Consider the following 23,787-nt stretch of genomic DNA (forward strand, 5'->3'; position numbering starts at 1 on the left):
AATATTTTTTTCTCTGTTATCATCAAAGCAGAGGATATACATCAATCCCTTCTCAAGGTTGCTCATAAAACACCAGAACTGCCAACAAACCCAGATAGGGATCACCACCCTCCCTTTGCCAAGAGGTGTAGTGTCTCCAGGCGTGAGATGTATGCAAGTTGTGGTCACTTCCCTTTTGTCCACTGTGAAACCCTCCTGAAGGACAGGCAGGTGATGCTTACATCAGCACCACCCTGGTGTCCCCAGGACATCCCTTCTCCTCCTCTGTACCCACAGAGGGCAGACTATATAGCCTCCAAGACCAGAATTGGTATCAAAAATGTGGAGTGCACACATCTGGGAGAGAGGGGGGCCAACCCTGTTAAAGCAGGTTCAGGCTTATGGGCAGCAACGCATCAGGAGCTCTCAGGCTGGCAGACAGACGCACATCAACTGAGGAGTGCAGTGAGACTTGCAGGGATGGTGCCTGGCTGCTGCATCCTCCCAGCTGAGTCCACCTCTCCCCTAGTGTCTTGCTCTGAGGAACAGTACTCCCTATGGGCCGGGAGATTCCTAACCAAGGGCAGCTGACACATACACAGCGACCATCCACAAATTCCCACACCTGAAGCCTGCACCTAACCAGCCTGGCTCTGCGAGGCTTGGCCCAGTGACGGCCCAGTGATAGCCCATTTGGGGACCCGTGAGAAATCCCTCTGTAGCATGCCCTACCCTCACCCTGAGTGCCGTCTGAATGTCCATGGGCTCCTGCAACAGAAATTCTGACTCTGGTTTCCCTGGTCGCACCCCAGGAAGGACACCAAACTCCTCTCCCCTGAGTGTGGAACCAGCCTGCCCCTTCCAGACCAGACTGTCAAGGGCTCCCATACCTGTCACAGCCTGCAACTCAGCCCCACAACCAAGCGCTCCACAGCACAGCCCAGATGTCACTCCTGCTTCCCAACACCTACACACGCCCTCTATCCTGACCCAGGCTCTCTCCCTAAGAAGTTTCCGTCGACCTGTATGCTCTGCCCCTACATCTGCGCTGTACAAGCACCAGCCATCATTTAGGTGTGGACCCAGTGACGTCTTCCCTGTTCCCCTCGGTACAGACACCTCGTCCTGTGGTGCTGAGTGCTGCTGTTCAAACTTGCCCAGCCCTTTACACGTGTGTGTGTGTGCTGCTGGGGTCTCTGTGCTCTGTCCAACTCAAGAGGAGTCCTCTCAGGGCAGAGAGCTGGTCTGCAGTGCTCTGCAGGAAGCCAGCAGCAGAGGGCGGTCTGAGGGCCACACGTACACAAGGCAGTTGGACAATGGCACGAGCACTCCACAGAACTCAGTGTAGCTCCTGTTCGCTGGCAGGCACTACATGAGCCAGGTGAGTCGCTATTCCTGGTCTTCCAACATCCGGCACCTTTCAACAGCAACTCCCTCTCTCCACGTCCCTCATCATACTTAAGTCCTCCCCTGGTTTTGTTTTCTTGCTTTGTAAAACTAATACGTATTGGCTGAGCAGCCGTTAAGCTCCTTATTTCTGCCCTTCCCAGAAATTTCTAAGTCATCATGCTCCATCCACAATACATCCTCTCCCCTCGGGGCCACAACCATCTTCTTGGTGGTCATCCAGGCTTAAAATCCCCTATACCTGAAAATAACAAAACCCGACAGAACTCTCCCCTCCTGCCCGGCCTGGCCTCACAGCTTCCTCAGTGGTGGAGTCAGTTCACTCACTAGGTCACAGAACGCCCTCCTCCACGGACCAAAACAGTGCAAATCCCATACCTTGAAGCCAGGGTCTGGCAGGGCCGAGGGGTCCCAATGGTCTGGGATGCTCTTTGGGCCTTGAAACTTGACACTGCTACAAAATGTAAACAAATATCATTTTGTGAAAGCAGGTAGAAGGTGAGGAAGCACCTAAACACACACTATCCACCATGTGGGAGCACTCTACTTTGCCCAGGTGGCCAAAACGCAAATGATAAGGCACAAGGGATCCATTTCTCACCTGTATCCCAACTCTTGTATGAAAGGCAGAGAATAACTGATTAGAGTAGCCTAAACTCTCATCATTTTAACATTCAAAGAGCTCTGCAACTTTTTCCAAGCAGCCTCAATTAGGTGTAATTGGCATACAAAAACATTTTTAAAAACATAAAATTTATGTCAAAACGAATTTGGCAGTAGAAATTTGATTGAAACTGCTAAGAGGCTACTTATGGTCTGTATATACCCTACTTAAATTGACTATGCTTTTTTTTTTTAATGTTTTCTTGAGAGAGAAAAGAGAGAGAGAGCGCACAAGTGGGGGAGGGCAGAGAGAGAGGGAGAGAGAAAATCCCAAGCAGGTTCCATGCTGTCACAGTGCAGAGCCCGACTCGAGGATCGATCCCACAAACCATGAGATCATGACCTGAGCAGCTATCAAGAGTCAGACACTTAACCGAATGAGGCACCCAGGTGCCCCAACTATGCTTAATTTTTACTGCTGCAATATTAGCAAGTTTAATTACAGGTCTCACATAACACCAGCACCATAGGATCTTCCAAAAAAGATAAAGAAAGATGGAGTTCTAAAAGACACATGGCTCCCCCCACCCCACCACAAAAAACTTAAAAAAAAAAAAAAAAAAAAAAGACACATCACCCAAAGGGTCTAGGAACAGGGACTGTGAAGCTGTAATTCCAAAATTTTCTGACTCCTTTTCAGAATGGTCTTTTCTTCCTACAAAAGATATTCCTTCTGTTTCCACTGGCATAAGACATGTACCTTCATCCTAAGCCTCAAGGAACTCCCACAAATAACTTTCCTAGGAAAACAGCACAGTTTAAAAATAACTAACCAAGGTCCCATGAACAAGAATCAGCCAGAAACAGACCATGAAGACCAAAGATGCTGAAATTAGGAGGCAGATTATAAAACAATTATTCTTTCTATGTTTAAAGAAATAAAAGACAAACTTTAAAAACCTATGTAAGGAGCTAAACTATAAAAAGATGAAGATTTGAAAAAGAATTAGGAGGAACTTCTAAATATGAAAGATACACTCCTTGCTAGAAGTTTGAAAGACAGGCTTATCAGCAGGGGAGACCACCTGAGAAGGGAAGAAAAGAGTGAGCTGAATGAGATGCTAAGTGGTAATTCAGAATGTGGCCCCACAATGAGGAGGTGGAAGATGTGGGGAAGAAGCTGGGACACAGAGAAGAGGGAGAGAGAGAAGGCCAGAATCTGGTTGGAACCTAACCGAACCTCGAAAAAGAGAGGAGAGAGGAAAGGATGGAGGCAATCTTAAAGAGAACAAAGGAGACTCGCTGACACATAGGTCTAAGAAGCCCCAAGAATCTCCAACAGGATAATAAAAGCACATGCCCAGCCTCACCAAGGTGACAGTGCATGACAGCGAGACCAACGAAATCTGCAAAGCAGCCAGAGGAAAACGAGGGATTCTGGGAAAGAAACTCCAGTTAGACCGACTGCTGATTTCACAAAGACAGCAATGGAAACCAGAGGACAGTGGAGTGACCTCTTCGGCATTCCAGGAGAAAATAACCACACCCCAAAATTCTACAGCCAGTGAAACTATCTTTGAAGAATGAGGGCAAAATAAAGATGTACTCAGGCAAACAAAAACACAGAATTTTCCAACAGACTCATCTAAGATAATTTGAAATTACAAAGTGGTAAAATGTGAGTAAATCTAATGAAACATTCATAGTATAAAATAACAGTACCTCAAAGTTAAAAAACAGAGGAAGATAATGGAATCAGGTATATGAAAGCCCTTATATTAGTTGATACAAGCACAAAGATACAGACTTGACTCACACCTAAGAACACTTATTATAATTTCTAAGGTGGCCAAAAAAAATAGTTATACAATGTATAACTCTTCCAAACTAGAAGGGAAAAAAAACGAAATGACAAAAAATATCCACAAGGAGGCAAGAAAAGATAAAATAAGACCCAATCACATGAATAAAACATTTTTATGGAGGATACAAGGACAGTAAGGAACTAAACCAGATAGCTGATGTGTAAATGCCATTTCGAACTTTACGTTAAACTCTTGTATTATAACTGTGGAATGTGGAGATCATATTCTGTGACCCTGTCATTCACATAAACAGAGAAGTTGTATCTCTTTTTATTTATTTGAGATTGAGAGATTCTGAGCATGCATGATCAAGAGGGGGAGGAGCAGAGCAAGACAGAAAGAGAATCCCAAGCAGGCTCCACGGTATGAGCACAGCACCCGATGCCAAGCTCAAACTCATGAACTGTGAGATCATGACCTGAGCTGAAATCAAGAGTCAAACGCTTAACTGACTGAGCCACCCAGGTGCCCCAAGAAGTTGTTTCTGAAATCGACCTACTCTAATAGTCCCAATCTGCCACAGAGGCCCAAGCAGACTTGCTTTCTAGAGTTACAACATCTGGCTACTGTCACATGGGTTAGCAGGAAGAGCCACAAACTTCACTGCATGGACACTGTGTGACTCTTAGCTTATGCAGCAGAGAGATCCTAAATCAAGTCACATCTCAGTTTGAATTTAACCAAAATGATCACTATCATTTCTGATGTGTGGTGTGTTTGTGGCCCCATGAAAACAACATTACAGTGACAATAAAAGACATCCAGTCTCAGAAAGGAGACAGATTTTTTCCAAACCGTATCTAAGGTAGTCTCTGGATAGGGAAAGAATCAAAAATAAACTTTCAGAAGTAGAAGCAGCCACAGTTAACTGAACTCTAAATCCAGAAGCAATACACAGAAGACATGGGTAAATTTCACTAAAAAATAAAAAATAAACATTTCTGCATGGTAAAATATTTCATAAACAAAGCTGGCAAGTAACAAACCAAGAAAAAAGGTTTGCAATTTGTATAAGAAACTGAGTGATGGGGCACCTGGGTGGCCCAGTCAGGTGGGCGTCTGACTTCAGCTCAGGTCGTATCTCACTGCTCCTAAGTTTTTGAGTCCCGCATCAGGCTCTGTGCTGACAGCTCAAAGCTCAGAGCCTGGAGCCTGGAGCCTGGAGCCTGCTTTGGATTCTGTCTCTATCTTTCCACCCCTCCCTGACTCATATTCTCTCCCTCTCTCAAATATAAATATTTTTAAAAATTTAAAAGAAGAAACCGAGTGAGCTCTCCAGTAGATAAAAGGCTCTTAATATTTACAAAATATACCAAAAGCCTGACAGAAAATTGGACAAAAAGACAAACCATCCACAGAAAAAGGCAAATGGCTGTTACAGGTTAGGAAAAAATATTAAACCTCACTCGTAAGAGAAAGCAAATTAAAATACACTGATATACCCTTTGCCACCCACGAGAACAGCAAAAGTCCAAGAGCTTGATGTGAGGCAAACAGGCACCTCAAGCATCCTGGGGCAAGTGCATAATGGTCCAACCCCATCAAGAGAAACCTGCATTTACCTTCTAGGGCTTTAACCTCCATGAATATGAAACAGCACATACACCAGATCATCCATTGTGCCATTACACTTGTGACAGTAAAAAATCTAAAACAAAGCAAAATAAACCTCTAAAAGGAACAGATTAAATAAACGAGGGTATATACAGGTGATAGAGAGCCACGAAGACAACAACAGATTTCAGAAGACTTTAACATCTTCTGACGTTGAAAGGAAATAATTATTTTTAAGTGGAAAAGAAAAGGTACAGAACAAACAATACATTTAGAATGTTACCCTTAGCACAAGAAAAACCAGAAAATACTGTATATGCATTTGTTTATCTTTGCAAAAAAAAAAAAAAAGATAATAAAGATAAACCAAAAACTTATACAAACAGGTCCTCATTACGGAAACATTGGAGATAACAGCAGGCAGGATACAGACCACTGAGTGTACCTTTTGCTTGAATTGCTAATACCTTTCCCCTCTATCCTGTATCAAACTCTCCTCTAAATGACCATGCTCCACAAATACAACCACTGAAGTCCATCTGTGAGACCTAGAAGAGCCAACAGAGAAACTACCAGTTCTCCACGAAACGGCTAACAACACTGGCTGAAGTCTCAGCTTAAGCCGTGACACACCCGAATGTAACTGGTACTATAGTATCTCTTGCCAGCCAGGCTCCTCTCCCCCATCATGTGGCTGTGCGGATCGGAGAGAAAAGACCCCTTGCCCAGCTCCTATCCTGGCACATCTGCACCAAGCCTAAAACTAGTGGTTCAGAGGAAGTCTGATCAGCGCAAAGCTCATAAATATACCCCCATCACCGCAGAAGGACCTTCTCCTGCTCTGAAATGCTTACAAGGCAGGGCGCTACCCTAATGGCTTCTGGCAGCTGTAAGGGAACCCACTCTGAGGATGAAGCTGGCCTGTTAGTGCCTTCAAGTATCCATTTTTGGTTTTTTGGTATCCCATAAGATTCAAGTCCTGAAATACATGGATTTTTATTGATCTAATTCCATTAGTTTTCTATTACTTTAACATTTTAAAATACTCAAGTCTAGAATTCAACTAGTCAACTGAAAATAAAACCTGATGAGCCAGGTTCGAGTCTACACTGATCACAACTAACAGCCTTATAATTGTGTGTCACCAATCTCCTACCTACAAAGATAATTCTCTGGTTCAAAGCATTTCCCAACTAGTGGAATATGGATGCCAGGAGTCAAATTGCTACAGGTGACTTGGCATCAGAACTGCCATTCATTCGTGATGCAAATGGAGAACAAAGAACAATGCGCTTTTATCAGAAGCAAAAACCATAGCTCACTATCAATAAAAAACTCTGGGACTAAAGACAAAAAACCCAAAGAGCTATTGAAAAGATCCCTTCCAAGTTATAACAAAAGAAAGTTACATGAAGATAGAAACAGAGAGAAAATATTAGGAGTGATATTATTACTATTTCTTAACCATTCTCTCAAATCAGTCTAAAGTCAAGAACTTTTTTGGTTTCTGGAAAAATCTGCACAAGAGTACCTTTATGACTCAGTAACATTACTGGCACACTTAAAACATATGTTGTGGTTGCTTTGTCACTTTAATGCTTTATTAAAAATTAATTGATCTGGGTGGCTCAGTTGGTTAAGCATTGATTTCAGCTCAGGTCGTGATCTCACTGTTTTGTGAGTTTGAGCCCTGCATCAGGCTCTGTGCTGACGACTCAGAGCCTGAAGCCTGCCTTGGATTCTGTGTCTCCTTCTCTCTCTCTCTCTGCCCCTCCCCTGCTCATGCTCTCTCGCTCTCTCTCTCAAAAATAAACATTAAAAATAAATAAAAGTTAATCTGGTAATTAGTATAATACTCTAATGTTCACCTCTCTATAAACCTGCATTATATTTTATACTCTTGTAATACATGCTAATATTTCTCTATCTGAAATGTGCTAGGTGTACCCTGATTTTTCGGGTTCATGAACTCTCAGACCTTTTATAGAACACTGATATTAATACCAGCACTCTGGCATTCAGTGAAGGAAAGTACAAAGGCACGTGGAGGAGGGGCGCCTGGGTGGCTCAGTTGGTTAAGCATCCGACTTTGGCTCAGGTCATGATCTCACGGTCCATGAGTTCGAGCCCTGTGTCGGGCTCTGTGCTGACAGCTCAGAGCCTGGAGCCTGTCTCAGGTTCTGTCTCCCTCTCTCTGACCCACCACCATTCATGCTCTGTCTCTCTCGGTCTCAAAATAAATAAACATTAAAAAAAATTTTTTTTTTTTAAGAAAAAAGGTACTTGGAGGAGGGCTGGGCAGAGACGGGAGTGTGGGCGCTTTCGGTTACGGAAGCCAACAACCCTCTCACTGCGCTGGCTGGTCTGAGTAGGTTTTCTGTACACGCAGCACAGTGCACCCCAACTGACACACATGCCACCTACCAGGTTTGCTTCACCTTCACCTCCTGGGGAGACACGTATTTGGGTCTCCGGCAAACCCTTCTGACCGTGCCATAGACCAGGTTTTTCTGAACAAAGGCTGAAAAAAAAAACAAACACCAAATGTATATACGCACACAGGACAGCAAGGTTTTATAAACACAACTAAATGGGCTGGAAAACTAATCCAAGTGTGTAGTATAGGATCAGTCTGCTAAGAAATAAAGCAATTTTCACATTTCAAATATCCATAAAGAAAATAGGTATCCTTAGGAGACTGGGTTTAATGAACACATGAATGATGAGTAATTGACATAACAATTATATACGAGTACTTTTAAATTGTTCCTTCCAATCTTGTTTAAACTATTATTTTGCTTAGCAATTTTTCCCAGCTTGGATATAAAAAAGCTTCAGCCCAGCCTGAGACTAAATTACTACATCTTAAACCAGTGAGATTTAGTTAATATAATAATTTTACTCTTATGACTTTTTTTCTTAATTTGACTAAACTGATTCCATAGCAGTATTAAACCTTTTAAACCTGTACCATCTTTAATAAACAAAATTCTTGCCCCATGCCCACCCCAAAACCCTCAGGGTTATCCTGAGGGTTGGCGGCGGGCAGGGGTGGGGGTGGGGGGACGACACTGACCCTCAAGTTGAAAAATCACAAATGCCTATGAGCTAGATTCCATGTCCTTACCCACCAGGAAAACCCTGTCAAGTCTTACTTTCTGAACCTGGAGTACAAAAACAACTTTTTTTCATTTAAAAAACACTTAATACTAACTTGTAGATGTCTGTAACTTACATTACAGCATTTGAACCTATGCTGAGTTATCACCTAGATGTGTGTCCCTCATGCTGTAGCCCAGGTGGTCGTCAAGAGCAGGCACTCTTTGGGGGTCCCCCACATTCTAATCAAGAACCCATAATCCAGACATGGCTACCACAGCCCCCATTGCTGTCCACCACTCAACTCCCCATCAATAATTAGCACACTTACATGGGTTTTTATTGGCCTGTTGACTGACATCATGATGAATCTGAAATGGGCTTTCACTAGTGAAATGATTCAAGATATGCAGACTGGCTAAATGTATGTCAGACCCACTCCCGACCCTCCCGTGGACAGGGAAAAATAAGACATTTTCTCTAACTTACGTTACCAGGGATACATAGGCTGAGTCCCTACACAAGCCTGACCTTTGGGATTCTACCCATCTGTTGCCAGCTAACAGTTGTCAGAATTCTGCCTCTGGAATCTTGGCCCTGGCAGTGGCCTTGAGCAGCACTTATAACAAGAGTCCCTAAAATGACAATACTGAGTCTTCCCCCACCACCTCCCTGAGGCTTCCTCCTCCTCCCTCAATCCTACAGTACAAATCATTTGACCTATTGTGTGTGTTTCTTAAATGTACTTGTTTCCTAATAATACTTAGTTCATAAATGTGTCTGGCAGATTTGGGTCCGAGACTTGCTTTCACTACACCTCTCAGTGAGGCAGTGAGACGGGAAGCTAACTCATCTCAAACTACTTCTTTGGCTGCTGTTCTCCACCATCAACAAAAGTAATTCTCCTTACTCGCATGAGCCTGGGTCAGTCTGGAGTGAACTCGCTTCTTCCTGCCGTTTGCAGAAAACTGCATTCGTGTGCTCTTTCCCACCCTTACCCTGATTTTCTGTTACGTCCCCTGGGGCTGTGGCCCAGGGTGAGAATGATCAAGGTTGCATCTGACATTTCTGGTTTTGATATTTTCCAGATACTTAAGAACAGTTGCCAGCAGCAGTCAGATGGGTGCTAGCCGTATAGACCTGATCCTCATGGAGTTCGCTGTCCCCTTTAGTGTATTTGTACCTATCAGACTGTGGACTGCAAACCACCTGATGTACGGCTGGTGTTCTCCAGCAGAGACTGAAGGCTGGTAAGCAGTTCTCATCGCAGAGCAGAAGAAACTTTTAAGTTCTCTGTAAGGGCAAGTCGAGGGGGCAGCGATTCTACCTTAAGCAAGAGGATAAGCCCCACAACCACAAGAAAAACAACTGGCTAACAGCAGGCAGGTAAAGTGATTTTAGGATAATTCACCAGATACACTTTGCTGCCCTTTATCCAGAAGAAGGTCCATAAAAATAGAGAAAACAGTAAACCATATTTAAATGAAGGCCCAGTTATTCCCCTTAAAAGGACTGAACATTCAGAAGGATTCAGAGTTTAAAATGTGAGTAATGCAAGGGGTGCCTGGGTGTCTCAGTCAGTTAAGCACAGGGCATGATCTCGCGGTCTGTGGGCTGAAGCCCCATGTCAGGCTCCCTGCTGACAGTGCAGAGCCTGCCTCAGATTCTGTCCTCTCTCTCCGCCTCTCCCCAGCTTGCACTCTCTCCCTCTCAAAAATAAACATTTAAAAAAACCAAATGTTGGGGCACTTGAGTGGCTCAGTCAGTTAAGCATCTGACTGCGGCTCAGGTCAAGATCTCACAGTTTGTGGGTTCGAGCCCCGCATCGGGCTCTGTGCTGACAGCTCAGAGCCTGAGCCTGCTTTGGAGTCTGTGTCTCCCTCTCTGTCTGCCCCTCCCCCACTCGCACTCTGTTTCTCTCTCAAAAATAAATAATAAAACATTTAAAAAATAAATAAAAAATAAACAAATGTAAGGCAAAACTGAGTTAAACACAGCTGGACTAATAAATCCTTAAGAGAAAACGTCTTAAGAGAAGCTACAGAAAAAAAACTAAAATTTAAACAAAGGAATTCTCCAAAATCAGTCACTACATGAACTGGCCAAAGAGTATCTGGCCTGTTTCTGTCTGTCTGCAAAGGCAACCAGGACAAGTCACTTAAAGCCCAGTGTCAGAACATCTGGAGCACAGGATAATCTGCTTCCCAGCAACTTTTAATGAAAGTGTGCATCTAGCATGTGTTTAATCTGCAGCGCACCTAAGCCACAGGTGCCTACTGAGACAATGACATGGAGCTGCCATTCGAGGGAGGACACAGCAGAACTGCTATGACAGGAATCAGGGACTCAAGTTAACCCTTAGACCAGAGGGACTCGTCGTCCATGGCCTACAGGCCCACCACCATGGCACGCATGCAGACCACCCCCATCCCTCCAAACTTCGGGCCCCTGTCTTCATCTCGGGGTCCTCTCTCACCACCCCCTCCCCAGGCAACTTCTCTTCCATCCCACTGGGTTGGCATCATCTGTCTCCCATTCCAGATGTGCAGCACTTCTGGAGCAGGGACCACCCTTACCACCCTTTCCTTTTCTCTCCTGGCCCTCAGTGTGCACATGGACCTTTTCCAGGATGCAGGTGGAGAAGGCAGAGCCAAAAGATGGCCAAGCCCTACTGGGTGAGGGCAGCGGGTCAGGAAGTACCTTTGAAATCTAACTCGTATTTGTGCTTTCCAGCCTGGAACTTCAGAATGGCTGCCTGGGCATCAGACCCAGGTGCACAGTATGCCAGGTAGGCCTTCTCCAAATCGCTGCTGCAGACGGTGGTCACGGGGTGCTCCATGCCCTACAAGGGAAAAGCCAGACGCCTGGTGAAGCCAAGAACCTACAATGATGAGGAAAGCTGCTGGGTGCTACCACACCACACTGCAGGCATGACCATGGTGCATATTCGTGTCATGGGGGAGGCAGGGGAGCTGGAAGAGAAGAGCCAGGGAGTAGGGGTGCGGCAGGAGAGGGAGGCACAGAAGAGAAGCCAGCACAAATGCCTCCAAAAGCTGCCCAGAAAATGAAAGGGAGTAAATGAAGATCCTGGCTAACCATACCAAGATAACCAGGATGGCAGCAAAATAAGACACAGCATTCATTCCTAACGGATGACACCTCCATTCAAGGGAAGGTGAACACCAACGCTGAATTCTCCAATCCGCATGAAGGGATGGCCTGAGCATGGCTGCCTCTTCTCTGCCCATTCTTGTACCCACCACCCTGCAGTCAGAGCTTAGTCTTCCTGTTTTCTTTTTCTGGGCCCTTGGAGAAGCTCTTCTGTTTTCAATCATCCATTTTGACCCCACAACTTCTATCCAACTACCTCCAAGCTATCTAAAATTTGGGGATGGACCAAGCTTGAATTTTGGCTCCTTCATAACTGTGACAAGTTATTTTAACCTCTCTGAACCTCCACTATCTCAACAGAACAGGAAGAAAACTTAAATCATACTCCTATCATGATTCCACAGTGCCATCCCATCCCCAAAGGACTAGGAAAATAATTAAAATAAGGCCTGCAAAGCACTTAGCACAGTGCCTGGAACAAAAAGTAAAGGTGCCACAGAAATATTAGGAGTGTATCTAGATACATCAGTCTCAAGTTCAAAGAATCTGGTCTGCAGACAGACGTGGAGAGACCACTTAAGGTGGCCACTAACGTCAGAAGAATGGAGGTGTGGGCCGGACCCTGGGACACCCCAACATTCAAGAAGGAGGGTGGAAATAAGAAGCCCATGAAGGAGACTGAGGAGGAATGAGATAGGAGGGTGAGGAGGGAGTGGGCAAAGGCTGCAAATGCCACAAGATTTGGCACCTGGGCCCATGGCCATTTGCCAGTTTCTATGGCACAGTAAGGGCTGTGTCCGGCAAGGTCCCATGTCCTGCCAGCACTCCATGAAAGGTGGCTAGATGAACAAGTAACAGGAACACAAGTTAGATCCTGGAAAATGAAGGAACGAACAGGGGTCTTTACTTCCATGTAGAGATGAATGGGTTGTTCAGGCCCAAAAGGGTGAGAACAACTGTAGAGGTTTTAGATCAAGGCAAAGCAGATCACAGGAAAGGGTGCTAACTCAAAAGGTCTATCAACATGAGCAGCTTGTTGAGAATGATCCAAAAAGGATACAGGTCAGGGTAAAGCATCCTGGAGCCCAACACCTCAGGGACATTGAGTTTAACGCAGGAAAATTCAGTGGGCCTGGACAGTAACACCTTTATACACAAGATTAGGTTATGGATTGCACTATGCCACCTCCTTTGCTGTATAAGATATGCTGAAGTCTTAACTCTAGTACCTCAAAACTTGACTTTATTTGGAAACAGAGTCACTGCAGATGTATTTAGTTAAGATGAGATCATACTGGAGTAGGGTGAGCCCCTAATCCACATAACCTATGTCCTTATAAGAGAACGGCCACGTGACGACAAAGCAGAGACTGGACTGAAGAACCTACAGACCAGGGAAGCCACCAGAAGCTAGGAGGAGGCAAGTATGATTCCCTACAAGCTTTAAAGGGAACATGGCCCTGCTGACACCTTGATTTCGATTTCCAGCATCCAGCTGTGACACAGTAAGTCACTGCTGTTCTAAGCCACCCAGCTTGTGGTACTTTGTTATGGCAGCCTTAGGAAATTAATATAGGGTGGAGGTAATTTGGACTGAAATTCGGCTGTACCTCCTGAGCTTGGGCCAAAAAGAACCTAGCTTTCTGAATCAAAAGAAAATGGTCCTAAACTGGCAATTAGCAGAAAACTAAGAAAGAAATCCAAATACAGGATGACACCAGAAGTGTATGGGAAAGAAGAGCTGGAGTTGACAGGTCACCCTATGAGGCGATTCAGCCAATGGTACCAAATGAGACCGCACAACCAATAACCACTGAATTCACACACGTGCATCTGCGCCCCACCATCACATAGCACATCTATGATACCCAAATACAGGTCATTCCCAGAGATTCTCAATGTTCTAAGTGAAGTTATACACTCTGACTATACGGAGTAAATGAAGAACAGCATAGAGAAAAAAAAGGTAAAGCCCTGAGTGTGGGTTGTTTGGAGGAAGAAGGCCCCCACTTCCTAAACTTGTGATAATCCAGTTTGCCAAGTCACCTAGGGAATCCTACTTTTTCACGGGATGCCCTTAGGGTCTCATGTCATCTCATTCAGCTCCCCGAGAAGGGGGACACACCACAAAGCAAAAACGTGAGAGGTAGTCACATTTGCTAAGTGCTTTTCACCTGCCATGAGTTCCTTCATCAGGTCACCAGAGAAGTTCCATTCATGGAACATAACCAGCCCCTCATTCTATCCCCCTCCTCGATACCAGGCATGGCCTCTCCCCTCCTGCTCCTGACCAAACCAAGAGCAATGTTGGGGAGCCTCCCTGAACATATCTCCATGGCAAGGAAGGAGAGGGAGATGTGTGGGAAAAAGGGCAGACAGAATAGCCAATGAGGAAAGGCTGGCCCTGCAAGAAATGGAGAAGTGTATGAGGGCTAAAGCAAGGCTACTGCTGAGAGTGACCATGTCCAACTCAGCAGTGGCCGTGGGGCAGCAATTACTCTGTCCTTCAACCCACCAACATCTATGACCTGAGAACTTGCAGGGTACAGGCAGAGTCCTCCACACAGGGCACATGTGTGGCAAAAGAGACAGAACTCCCTGCTCTCATGGAGCTCTCAATTACAGGGTTCCCAGAGAAAAAGATATCCTAGGTGTAAGTCAAAATTAGAAACTAAAGCTTTAATACAGCCTTATAAAACACAGAAGAGTACAAATGTCTATCAGACCACGTATCCCAATTTTCATTTCGGAAAGCTGTTCCTATAGAAATGGTGACCTCCCTATACTTGTACCTCTACAGGCACCCAGAGGGTTCCCTTTAATGTGATCCAGCCACGAACATCTTCAAATAATTGACAGCAACAGTTATGAGATCCAGATTCCAAACCAATACCTGAAATAAATCAATTTTCTTACACTTGCCCACGTTCTATAAAGTTGCTGCTACAGAAAAGTCAGAAGGTAGTTTCAAAGGGCCTTAAAGTTTATTCTGCAGCTACACAAGTCTCCTATACACACAGACACTTGCTTTGGAGCTATCTGTTCAACAGTTAAGGGAGGCATCTTTCTATCCCATGTAAAAAAACCAATGAAGACATGTCCTCTCACTATAATTTACACTAGGCCATGTTCTCATGAGGCCAACAGATACCTAATCATACAGAAGAACTCCCAACTAGCTAGTTTTATCATAATTCTCCCCAAGCAAGTGAGTCACAGGAGGATTTGGGGCTCTTCGTCTCTATCAAGGACTCCCCAGAACAATCCTTGTGCTCATGTCTGAAATGGCTCCTCCATCGGGGGCCCTCAGGAGAAAACACCTGCCCTCTTTCCATGACACTTACTTGTCTTCCATACTCCTGCCAAGAACCAAACTCATCAGTCCAGTACCAAACCCAGTCAGTGGTGAGGATGAAGTGTGGAGGTTTAGTAACCGAGGAGGCTGTGGAGAGGCGGCGGGCTGGGGCAGCACCAAACATCATGGAGTCAAAGTCTAGACAGTCAAAGTGAAAGTTGCTGGCTGACTCAGCACAGAGGATCCTGCAAAGGAAGTGAGAGGTAAACTGAAAATTCCACCAGTCAAGCGAACACTCAGGTGCTACCTGTGGTCTTCTAGATGCTCAGCTGGTAGATGTGAACATCAGTGTGACACGTACCTTAGGGGGGAAAAATGTTTCCAAGTGGGGGGAGGGGAGTACAAGTTGGTTCTTATAAAAAAAAATTTTTAATTAAATCAATAAATCTCTGCAAGATTGATAAGAAAAAAAGAATATTGGAAATATAAAAGGTAAAAATTAAAAATGTCATAGACACTAAAAGAGGTATTATAAGCAAGTCTATGACAATTAGTTTAGCAATAAATAAAATGAACAAACTCCTGGAAAAAATCATTAAGTTTACCAAAATTGACTCAAGAAAAATAGAAAACCTGACTGGTTAGCAGTTTAAAATCTTCCCACAAATTAAACATTAGGCCTAGATACTCTTATAGACACATGGTCATTCAGGAAAAAAATTATTCTAACTTTACATAAATTTTTTCAGAAAACAGAAAAGAAACCATCCCAATCTCATCTTCATGAGGGTAGACACTTAAGATAACAACCAGATCAAGACAATATGAAAAAATTATAGACCAATCTTACTCAAATATGAATGTAAATATCTTAAGTACTGGCCATCCAAATTCAGCATTGTGTGTGAGTTGAGTGTGTGTCTGTGGGGGGGGGGGGGGGGGGCGGGGAGAGAGAGAGGAAGAGAGAAGAGAGAGGGAGAGAGAGGGAGTGGGAAAGAAAGGGAGAGAGAGAGAGGGAGAGAGAGGGGGCAGAGGGGGAGAGAGGGAGGAATAAAAAAGGATGAAATTAAAATGCTATTCACAAATATTAATGTCTAGATAGATATCTAGAATATATAGGTAACTATACAGATAATTCAAACATTACCAAGAGAGTCCTCTGAGTTCAGATACCTTAGTAAAGTTGCAGATACAACAGCTGACAAAAGTCAATTGCATTTCTATACATCAGCACAGAGAAAAATTTTTTTTTACTGGGGATGTAACGTGTAACATGACGACTACAGTTAATGCTATACGGTATATTTAAAAGTTGGTAGGAGAATAAACTCAAAGTTCTTATTGTCAGGAAAAAAATTGTTTAGTAACTATATGAAGTGATGGATGTTAACTTATCCAGATAATCATTTTGCAATATACACGTATGTCAAGTCATTATGCTGCACACCTTAAACTTCTAGTGTTGAAAGTCAATTGCATCTCAGCACAACTGGAAAAAAAATTAAATCTCTAACAAATGAGATCCAAGACTCTAATGGATAAGTTATTAAAACCACTGAAAGATATTTTAAAAGATTTGAATAATCACATGCTATCATGTATATGAATAGAAAAATCTCAGCATCATTATGGTGTCAGTTCCCCAGAAATGCCAAGTCAATGCAATATTAATTTCAAAACTCACAACAGAGATTTTTGTGAAAACCAATGACATTTAAAAGTTTCTAGGGGCGCCTGGGTGGCTCAGAAAGTTAAGCATCCGACTTCGGCTCAGGTCAAGATCTCACGGTTTTTGAGCTCGAGCCCCGCGCTGGGCTGTGTGCGGACAACTCAGAGCCTGGACCCTGCTTCGGATTCTGTGTCTCCTCTCTCTGCCCTTTCCCAATTGTTCTCGGTCTCTCAAAAATAAATAAATGTAAAAAAAAATTTTTTTTAATTTCTGAAGAGGAGCAAAAGACCAAGGGCCCTGGCAATTCAAAGAAAGAGAAGACAGGGATTTGCCTTACCGGATGCCAACACTTAAAGCTCCACTAGGTTAAGACAGTGTGGCACTGAAGCAGAGACAGACCGACCAGTGAACGACAAGAAGAGAGGACCAGTGGGTGTATTCGCTGATCCAGTGCCTGACACAGGTGGCACTTAGAAACAGGTGCAGAGCTGGCCTACTTAAACAAGTGATATTTGGCACACCAGCCTGAAAATAAGCTATAAAATGTGTTAACACTGCCAAATTGGGCTCAGTTTTGATGGGTTTAAAAATAACTGCTAGAAATGGATGATGGGAATGGCTGTACAACAATGTGAATGCAACGCATGCCACTGAACCTACACTTAAAAATGGTTAAGATGGGGCACCTGCATGGCTCAGTCAGTTGAGTGTTTTCCTCTTGGTTTCAGCTCAGGTCATGACCCTGGGGTCACGGGATACGGCCCCATGCCGGGCTCTGCACTACGTGTGGAGCCTACTTAGGATTCTCTCTCTTTCCCTCTCCCCACTTCTCTCTCAAAAATAGGAATAAAAATAATGAGAAGAGTAAGAAAAATAAAAAATAAATAAAAATAAAGGGGTGCCTGGGTGGCTCAGTTGATTACGTATCTGACTTTGGCTCTGGTCGTGGTCTCAAGGTTTGTGAGACTGAGCCCCATATTGGGCTCTGCGCTGAAGGTGTGAAGCCTGCTTAAGATTCTCTCTCTCTCTGCCCCTCCCGTGTTCTTTAAATAAAATAAAATAAAATAAAATAAAATAAAATAAAATAAAATAAAATAAAATAAAATAAAATAAAATAAATAAAAATAAACGGTTAAGATGGCAAATTTTATGTTACGTATATATTACCACAATTTTATATTTTTTTAATTAAATATATTTTTAAAAAGTAGTTTTGCCAAAACCGGTGATTCATCTGCGTAAGAATGAAACTGGACCCGTATTTCACCACCTACAGGGTAAAGATTAAACAGTCCTTAAAACGTGAAGATTTTTTAAAGAAAATTCAGAAAAATTTCCTTACAGTCCTGGGATAGGTAAAGATTTCTTATGACTCAAAAAGTAAAAGCCGTAAAGGAAAAGATGGATAAATACTTATCTATATTAAAACATACCATAAGCTGACAGGAAGAGTTTATCTTCAACGCACATTTAATATCCAGAAATTTAAAGAATTCCTAAAACTAAATAAATAACTGAACACACAACCTTCCCCTTCAACAAAACAGCCAAACTACAAGAACAGACATTTCCCAGCAGAGGAAGCTCAAGTGGCCAATAAACAGGTGAAGAGACACATTACCTCATTAGGACCCAGAGACCTGCAAACGCAGATGCCACGTGCCACTTTAAATCCCCAGGCTGCGAAACGTTCAGATGCGAACAATACCAAACGCTGGGGACACGGTCACCACAGACCGAACGGGTGTGGAAAGTGGCACGACCATTTAGCACCACCGGGCAGAGCTGAAGAGGGAGCCAGCCTACCTCCCAGAACTCTCATCCCCAAACGTCAGGCCTACAGAAGCCCGCTCGCACGCGCACCAGGAGACAAGCAGAGACTCGAGCACAAAGCACTGAGAGAAAGACACCAGACGTGGTGGTAGCGCGTGTGCTCCATTCAAACAGGGTTCAAGAACAGGCAAGACTCTCTCTCTCCCCGGCATCTCACCGCTGCGTCGTGCAGGTAGGGGATTGAGCTCGAGCTAGCTCAAATAAAGGCTCTTTGCTTTTGCATCGGGAAAAAAAAAAAAAAAAAAACAGGCAAGACTAACCTGTGGTGACAGATGTCCAAACAATGGTGGCCTGGGGGCGGGCACTGATGGGAAGGGGACAGGAGGGGACTTTCTACGGCGATGAAAATGATCTCTATTTGGATGAGAGTGTTACATGAGCGCATGCATTCATCAAGACTCACTGAACTATACGATAAATATCTGTGCACTTCCCTATGTGTAAATTCTGCCTCAGAAAAACAGAGAGAGGGGAGGAGTCAGCCAATGCATCTTCCCAAGGGGAACCATTTGTTCCACATACTTCCCCAGCAGCAATGTGCACACAATTGCACTCTTAGCACAAATTTATTTTTTCCACCTTAAAAAGAGTGGGCTTAAATTCTCTTCATGGCAACATATTTTAGCAAGTTCAATCCAAGATATGGTGAAGTATTTGAAAATAAGGCTCCCCGGACTTCCCTATTCATTCTGAATCAACTAAGTGAAAATACTGGGACACACACAGAAAAATTAAAAAGTTAAAGGCTGAATAGTAAACAGCAGTTCAGCTGCATGACATTACATGCAAAGGCTAAAATTTCACAAGTGACTGCTTCTCGCTTTTCTGCATTAATCAATGTGGATATATGTATGCAATCAATCCCAGCAGCAAGTAATTCAAAACTTATCTGGTACCACCAGTTCCTTTCCCCATAGCTCCTCCCTGAAGGAGATAAAGGCACCAATCCACAGTTTGAACAGTAACTTCCAATTTCCAGCCCAAGCTGTTTATTGGGGTGTGTGTGTGTGTGTGTGTGTGTGTGTGTGTGTGTGTGTGATCAAACCTAAACTCTGTTGTGTCTAAACTTCCCACACTGCACACAAAAGCCCAGTCACAAAGCAGACACCAGTAATGTATTTCATACCTGTCTTTTCTGGGATTGCTATATGCCTCTTCAATAAGCTCCATTTTGTCCAAATCCTTCCATTTGCCTCTGTCCAAGAACTGCCATCGATATGGCAAATGGAAATGAACTTTATTGCACTTATCTAAAATAAAAATATTAGGAAGTAAGACATCTTGGCAATACATAGCATGACCCAGGCCCATGGTTCTCAATGGGGGTGGTGATGCCCACTGACCTGGGAACATTTTGGAGATCTGTGGGGGCATTATTTTTAGTGCAGTCATACCTGAGCATCTAAATACTGAAATACTGTGTATTTTATTATACGCACTTCCGTTTTACATCTCCCCTTTTAATAAGGCGTTACATCAATTTTTAAAAATACGTATGTTGGCAGGTAACATTACATTTGAATTTCATCTCATGAGCAAAGCAGCTGACCATGAAAAGGTCAATCAGACCGCGGGAGGCAGTGTGATCACCCATTATCACTCTACATGTAGCATGTGGACAGGTAGCAGTCACACTAAAAACTGAACCAGATTCATCTCTACTAGAAACCCATCCAAACCCCGATACATCTGACAACAGGCAGGTCAGCAGTGCGGTTCCAGCCTGCTTTGATCTTCTGGCTGCTAACATACTCACCACCTCGACACATCCCCGCATCATCCCTGAAGGTATTTATATACACTGCCCTGCCCCTGCCAAAACACACAAAATGGCCCAGGTCTACAGTTTCAAGCCAGGTGCTCCCCCTACATCTTCCCTGTGCACCCTGGGACCTCTGTCACTCCTAGCACATTCTGCCTGCCTCGCCTTGGCTCATGCCAGCCCCTCACCTGCAATGCACCTGACACTTTGGTTACTTTTCAATATCCTATATGAAATTCTGGTACATCCCCACCGAGGAAAGGCACACTGGAAAGAAAAGCAGCAGCAATCTCTTTGCACTCTGACACAGACCTACTTCCAAGGTATATGTTATTAGGTAGAATGATACACAAAAAGGTGCAGAACGCCTCTACTTGGGTAAAAAGGTAGAAAAGAAAAGAAAAATGAGAAATACTCTAAATACATATACATACACATATTATTCCTTGCAGAGGGGAAGTTGGTAGCCAGGGACAAAGTTATCAGGAAAGACTTGTGTTGTTTTCTTTTGAAGTTTGAACCACAAGAATATATTCCAAAAAATTAAATGTCTGGTTAAGTGGGAAAAGATACAAAACAGTGTGCACAGTAGTGCACCTATGTGAGAAGGAAACTGATCAGACATATATACTTGTGTACATATAAAATCTTCATGGAAGGATAGTCAAGGAACTGGTAATAATGACTGCTTCCAGAGGGGGTCTGGGTGCTAGAAAAAAGAGGTGTGAGGGAGACATTTCTTACTGGCTGTCCTTTGTATGTTTTTAACTCATATGTCAAAATATTAACAATGAAGCATGGCTAATTTGACACTTGAAAAAAATTAAAACTTTCTAAAATTGTATGCAGGCTTTTCAGACATATCTCAATGCCACTTCCTTCCCACAGGATCTACAAAAGTTACCTTGGTCCAGAAGGACCATGGAGGAAGGTGGGCAGGCTGCCTGAAGGTGTCAAAGGCTAGGCCTGATGCCAGGCAGACAGGACAGACAAGAGCACCCAGCCAAGACTCAGGGCACAAGAGACACCTCAACCCAGGAAATCCCCTCCAAGTTCACCAAGGCTGGATTCAGCCACTCTGGGGACTCAGGACATCCTGACTTGTCCAGAGTTACAGCGTGGACAGCTCATACCAAGCCAAGAGACCTCTTGGACTCTACCAGGGATATGCACAATACAGTAATAATGAAGGGCTCAACCTGGATAGGTAAGAGCACAGCTATGGTCCAGAGGTCATAACCACGTAAGATTTCCTGTTCCCTCCCTGAAGGGCACGAAGGGAAGGATCAGAGTGAGGAGCATTCAGTCACTGCACCTATATACCTCGGCTCAGGTGAGTCCTGGACAGCCTGAAAACTCTCTCCTTAAGAAGATCCCCTTCGGGGGCGCCTGGGTGGCGCAGTCGGTTAAGCGTCCGACTTCGGCTCAGGTCATGATCTCACAGTCTGTGAGTTCGAGCCCCGCGTCGGGCTCTGTGCTGACAGCTCAGAGCCTGGAGCCTGTTTCTGATTCTGTGTCTCCCTCTCTCTCTGCCCCTCCCCCGTTCATGCTCTCTCTCTGTCCCAAAAATAAATTAAAAAAAAAAAAAAAAAAAAGAAGATCCCCTTCAAAGAAGGCACACCACCTACCACCCTCCAGGCTGACACTTCCTTGGGAAGGACACAGGGGCACAGGGAAGGCTCTGTGGTCAAAAGACTGCAGGCCCAGGCTTCCAACTCTTAATGTGAGCTCAACGTGAAGACCACATCACTCAAGCCTAAGAAAAGAAGGTGCCATACAGGCCACTGCAGCCACAGTGGCTGGTTAAAGTGGAGTCCCAGTTGATGAGTCCCCTTCTCTGCCACATCTTCTCTGGTCCACCTGTCCCCTTTCTCGATTTCCTCTCCCTCCTTCTAACGTTCCCCTCTTGTTGTGGCATTCTAGAATCTAGGCCTTCTGGAAGGTAAGTCGCAAAAACAAATTAATTTGGCAAAGTACCACATCCATATCCCCTCTCTCCCTACATCACTTGAAATGATAGACCAGAGAGAAGAACAAATTGAAAAATGCTGGAAAAACAGTAATCAGTGCTATCAAAAGACCAAAATTATTGAAGAATCCCTAAGAATATGAAGGACACAGAATTAAACTGAGAGAGATAAAGAGAGAGAAACCCCTGCAAGATATGAAGAGATCTACCATGGAAAGGGGAAATACTGGGGAGAGTGGCCTAACAAACTCAGAGTTACACATAATGAAAGGCAAGAAAGACACCTTGCCACTCACAATGAGACTAAATGGGACCCACCAGAGCAGGAACTCCCTCTGTGCATTGCTTGTGCCCAGCAACCTTGCTATTTGTCCCACAGAACATGTGACTGTGAACGTAAGTGCTGGAGAGAGACAAGCATGTAAGAGGGCCATCAAAGCTCCCACCCCATTCCAAGGATACACACTAGCAGCCCAAGCCACCGCACAAAATGTACTGCCCCTTCCCCATTAAGCCTCAATCAGAATCCACATCACCAGCAGACACTGAATTCTGGAGTAGGTAACCACGAGTCACCCCACATGTGAGGAAGACTAACACAGACAGGAAGCTAACACACAGAAGAGCCAATACCAGGGCACCTGGGTGGCTCAGTCAGTTAAGCATCAGACTTGTGATTTTGGCTCAGGTCGAGGTCTCATGGTTCATGAGATCAAGCCCCACGTCAGGCCTTTTGCCGTCACCACAGAGCTTGCTTAAGATTCTCTCTCTGCCCCTCTCCTGTTCATGCTCACTCACTCTCTCAAAGTAAATAAATAAATAAATAAATAAACAAATAAATAAATATTTAAAAAAAAAACCAATACCCAAGAAATAATTATTAGAGTATATAGATTAACAGCTAGACCTCAATTTGTAAAAGTGAAACCGATAAAACTAGGGGAAAAAAACATGGCGCCATTTTCAGAGGCTTGGAACAGGCAAAGATTTTTGAGACACAAGAAAACTATAAAACAAAAAAATACTAAAATCCTCACTGATATTAAAACTTTTATTCCTCAAGGGGCGCCTGTGTGGCTGAGTCAGTTAAGTGTTTGACTCTCGATTTCGGCTCAGGTCACGATCTAACCATCATGGGATCGAGCCCGTGTCAGACTGTGATGAGTGTGGAATCTGCTTAAGATTTTCTCTCTCTCTCTCTCTCTCTCTCTTCCTCCCCCATCCCTCCCCTGCTCGCGTGCTCTCTCCCACCATCTAAAACAAAAACAAAACAACTTTTATTCCTCAAAAAAAACACCATAAGGAAAATGAACATTTGTAACTGACAAATCACTAAATTCTACTCCTAAAACCAATATTATGCTATATGTTAAGAAGTTAGAATTTAAGTAAAATTTTGAAAAAAAGAGAAAAAAAGAAAAAAATGAACATAAAACCACAGACTGGGAGAATTTATTTTCAATACCTACATCTCACAACCACTTGTATAAATAATACACCAAATCCTCACAACTCAATAATGAGAGATCAAACCATCCAATTAAAGAATGGGCAAAACAAGGGGGCACCTGGGTGGCTCAGTCAGTTAAGCATCAACCCTTGATTTCAGCTCAGGTCAAGATCTCAAGGTTCTTGAGTCTT

The 23,787-nt window shown here is 43.9% G+C and overlaps 1 protein-coding gene across 1 annotated transcript in view; it reads right to left on the reverse strand.

The window, feature by feature from the left end:
- PARP12 (poly(ADP-ribose) polymerase family member 12) overlaps positions 1–23,787 on the reverse strand; it is a 38,611-nt gene that overhangs the window by 3,646 nt on the left and 11,178 nt on the right. The window contains exons 5-9 of the mRNA XM_019452923.2: positions 19,542–19,665; positions 14,963–15,158; positions 11,208–11,349; positions 7,833–7,929; positions 1,765–1,840 (exon numbers count right to left, since the gene is read on the reverse strand). Of these exons, the coding sequence (XP_019308468.1) occupies positions 1,765–1,840; positions 7,833–7,929; positions 11,208–11,349; positions 14,963–15,158; positions 19,542–19,665 (635 nt within the window). The remainder of the gene's footprint in view (positions 1–1,764; positions 1,841–7,832; positions 7,930–11,207; positions 11,350–14,962; positions 15,159–19,541; positions 19,666–23,787) is intronic.

Source organism: Panthera pardus, unplaced genomic scaffold, assembly GCF_024362965.1.
Source record: "Panthera pardus isolate Hobbes unplaced genomic scaffold, ASM2436296v1 HiC_scaffold_8, whole genome shotgun sequence".
Classification (NCBI taxonomy): Eukaryota; Metazoa; Chordata; class Mammalia; order Carnivora; family Felidae; genus Panthera; species Panthera pardus.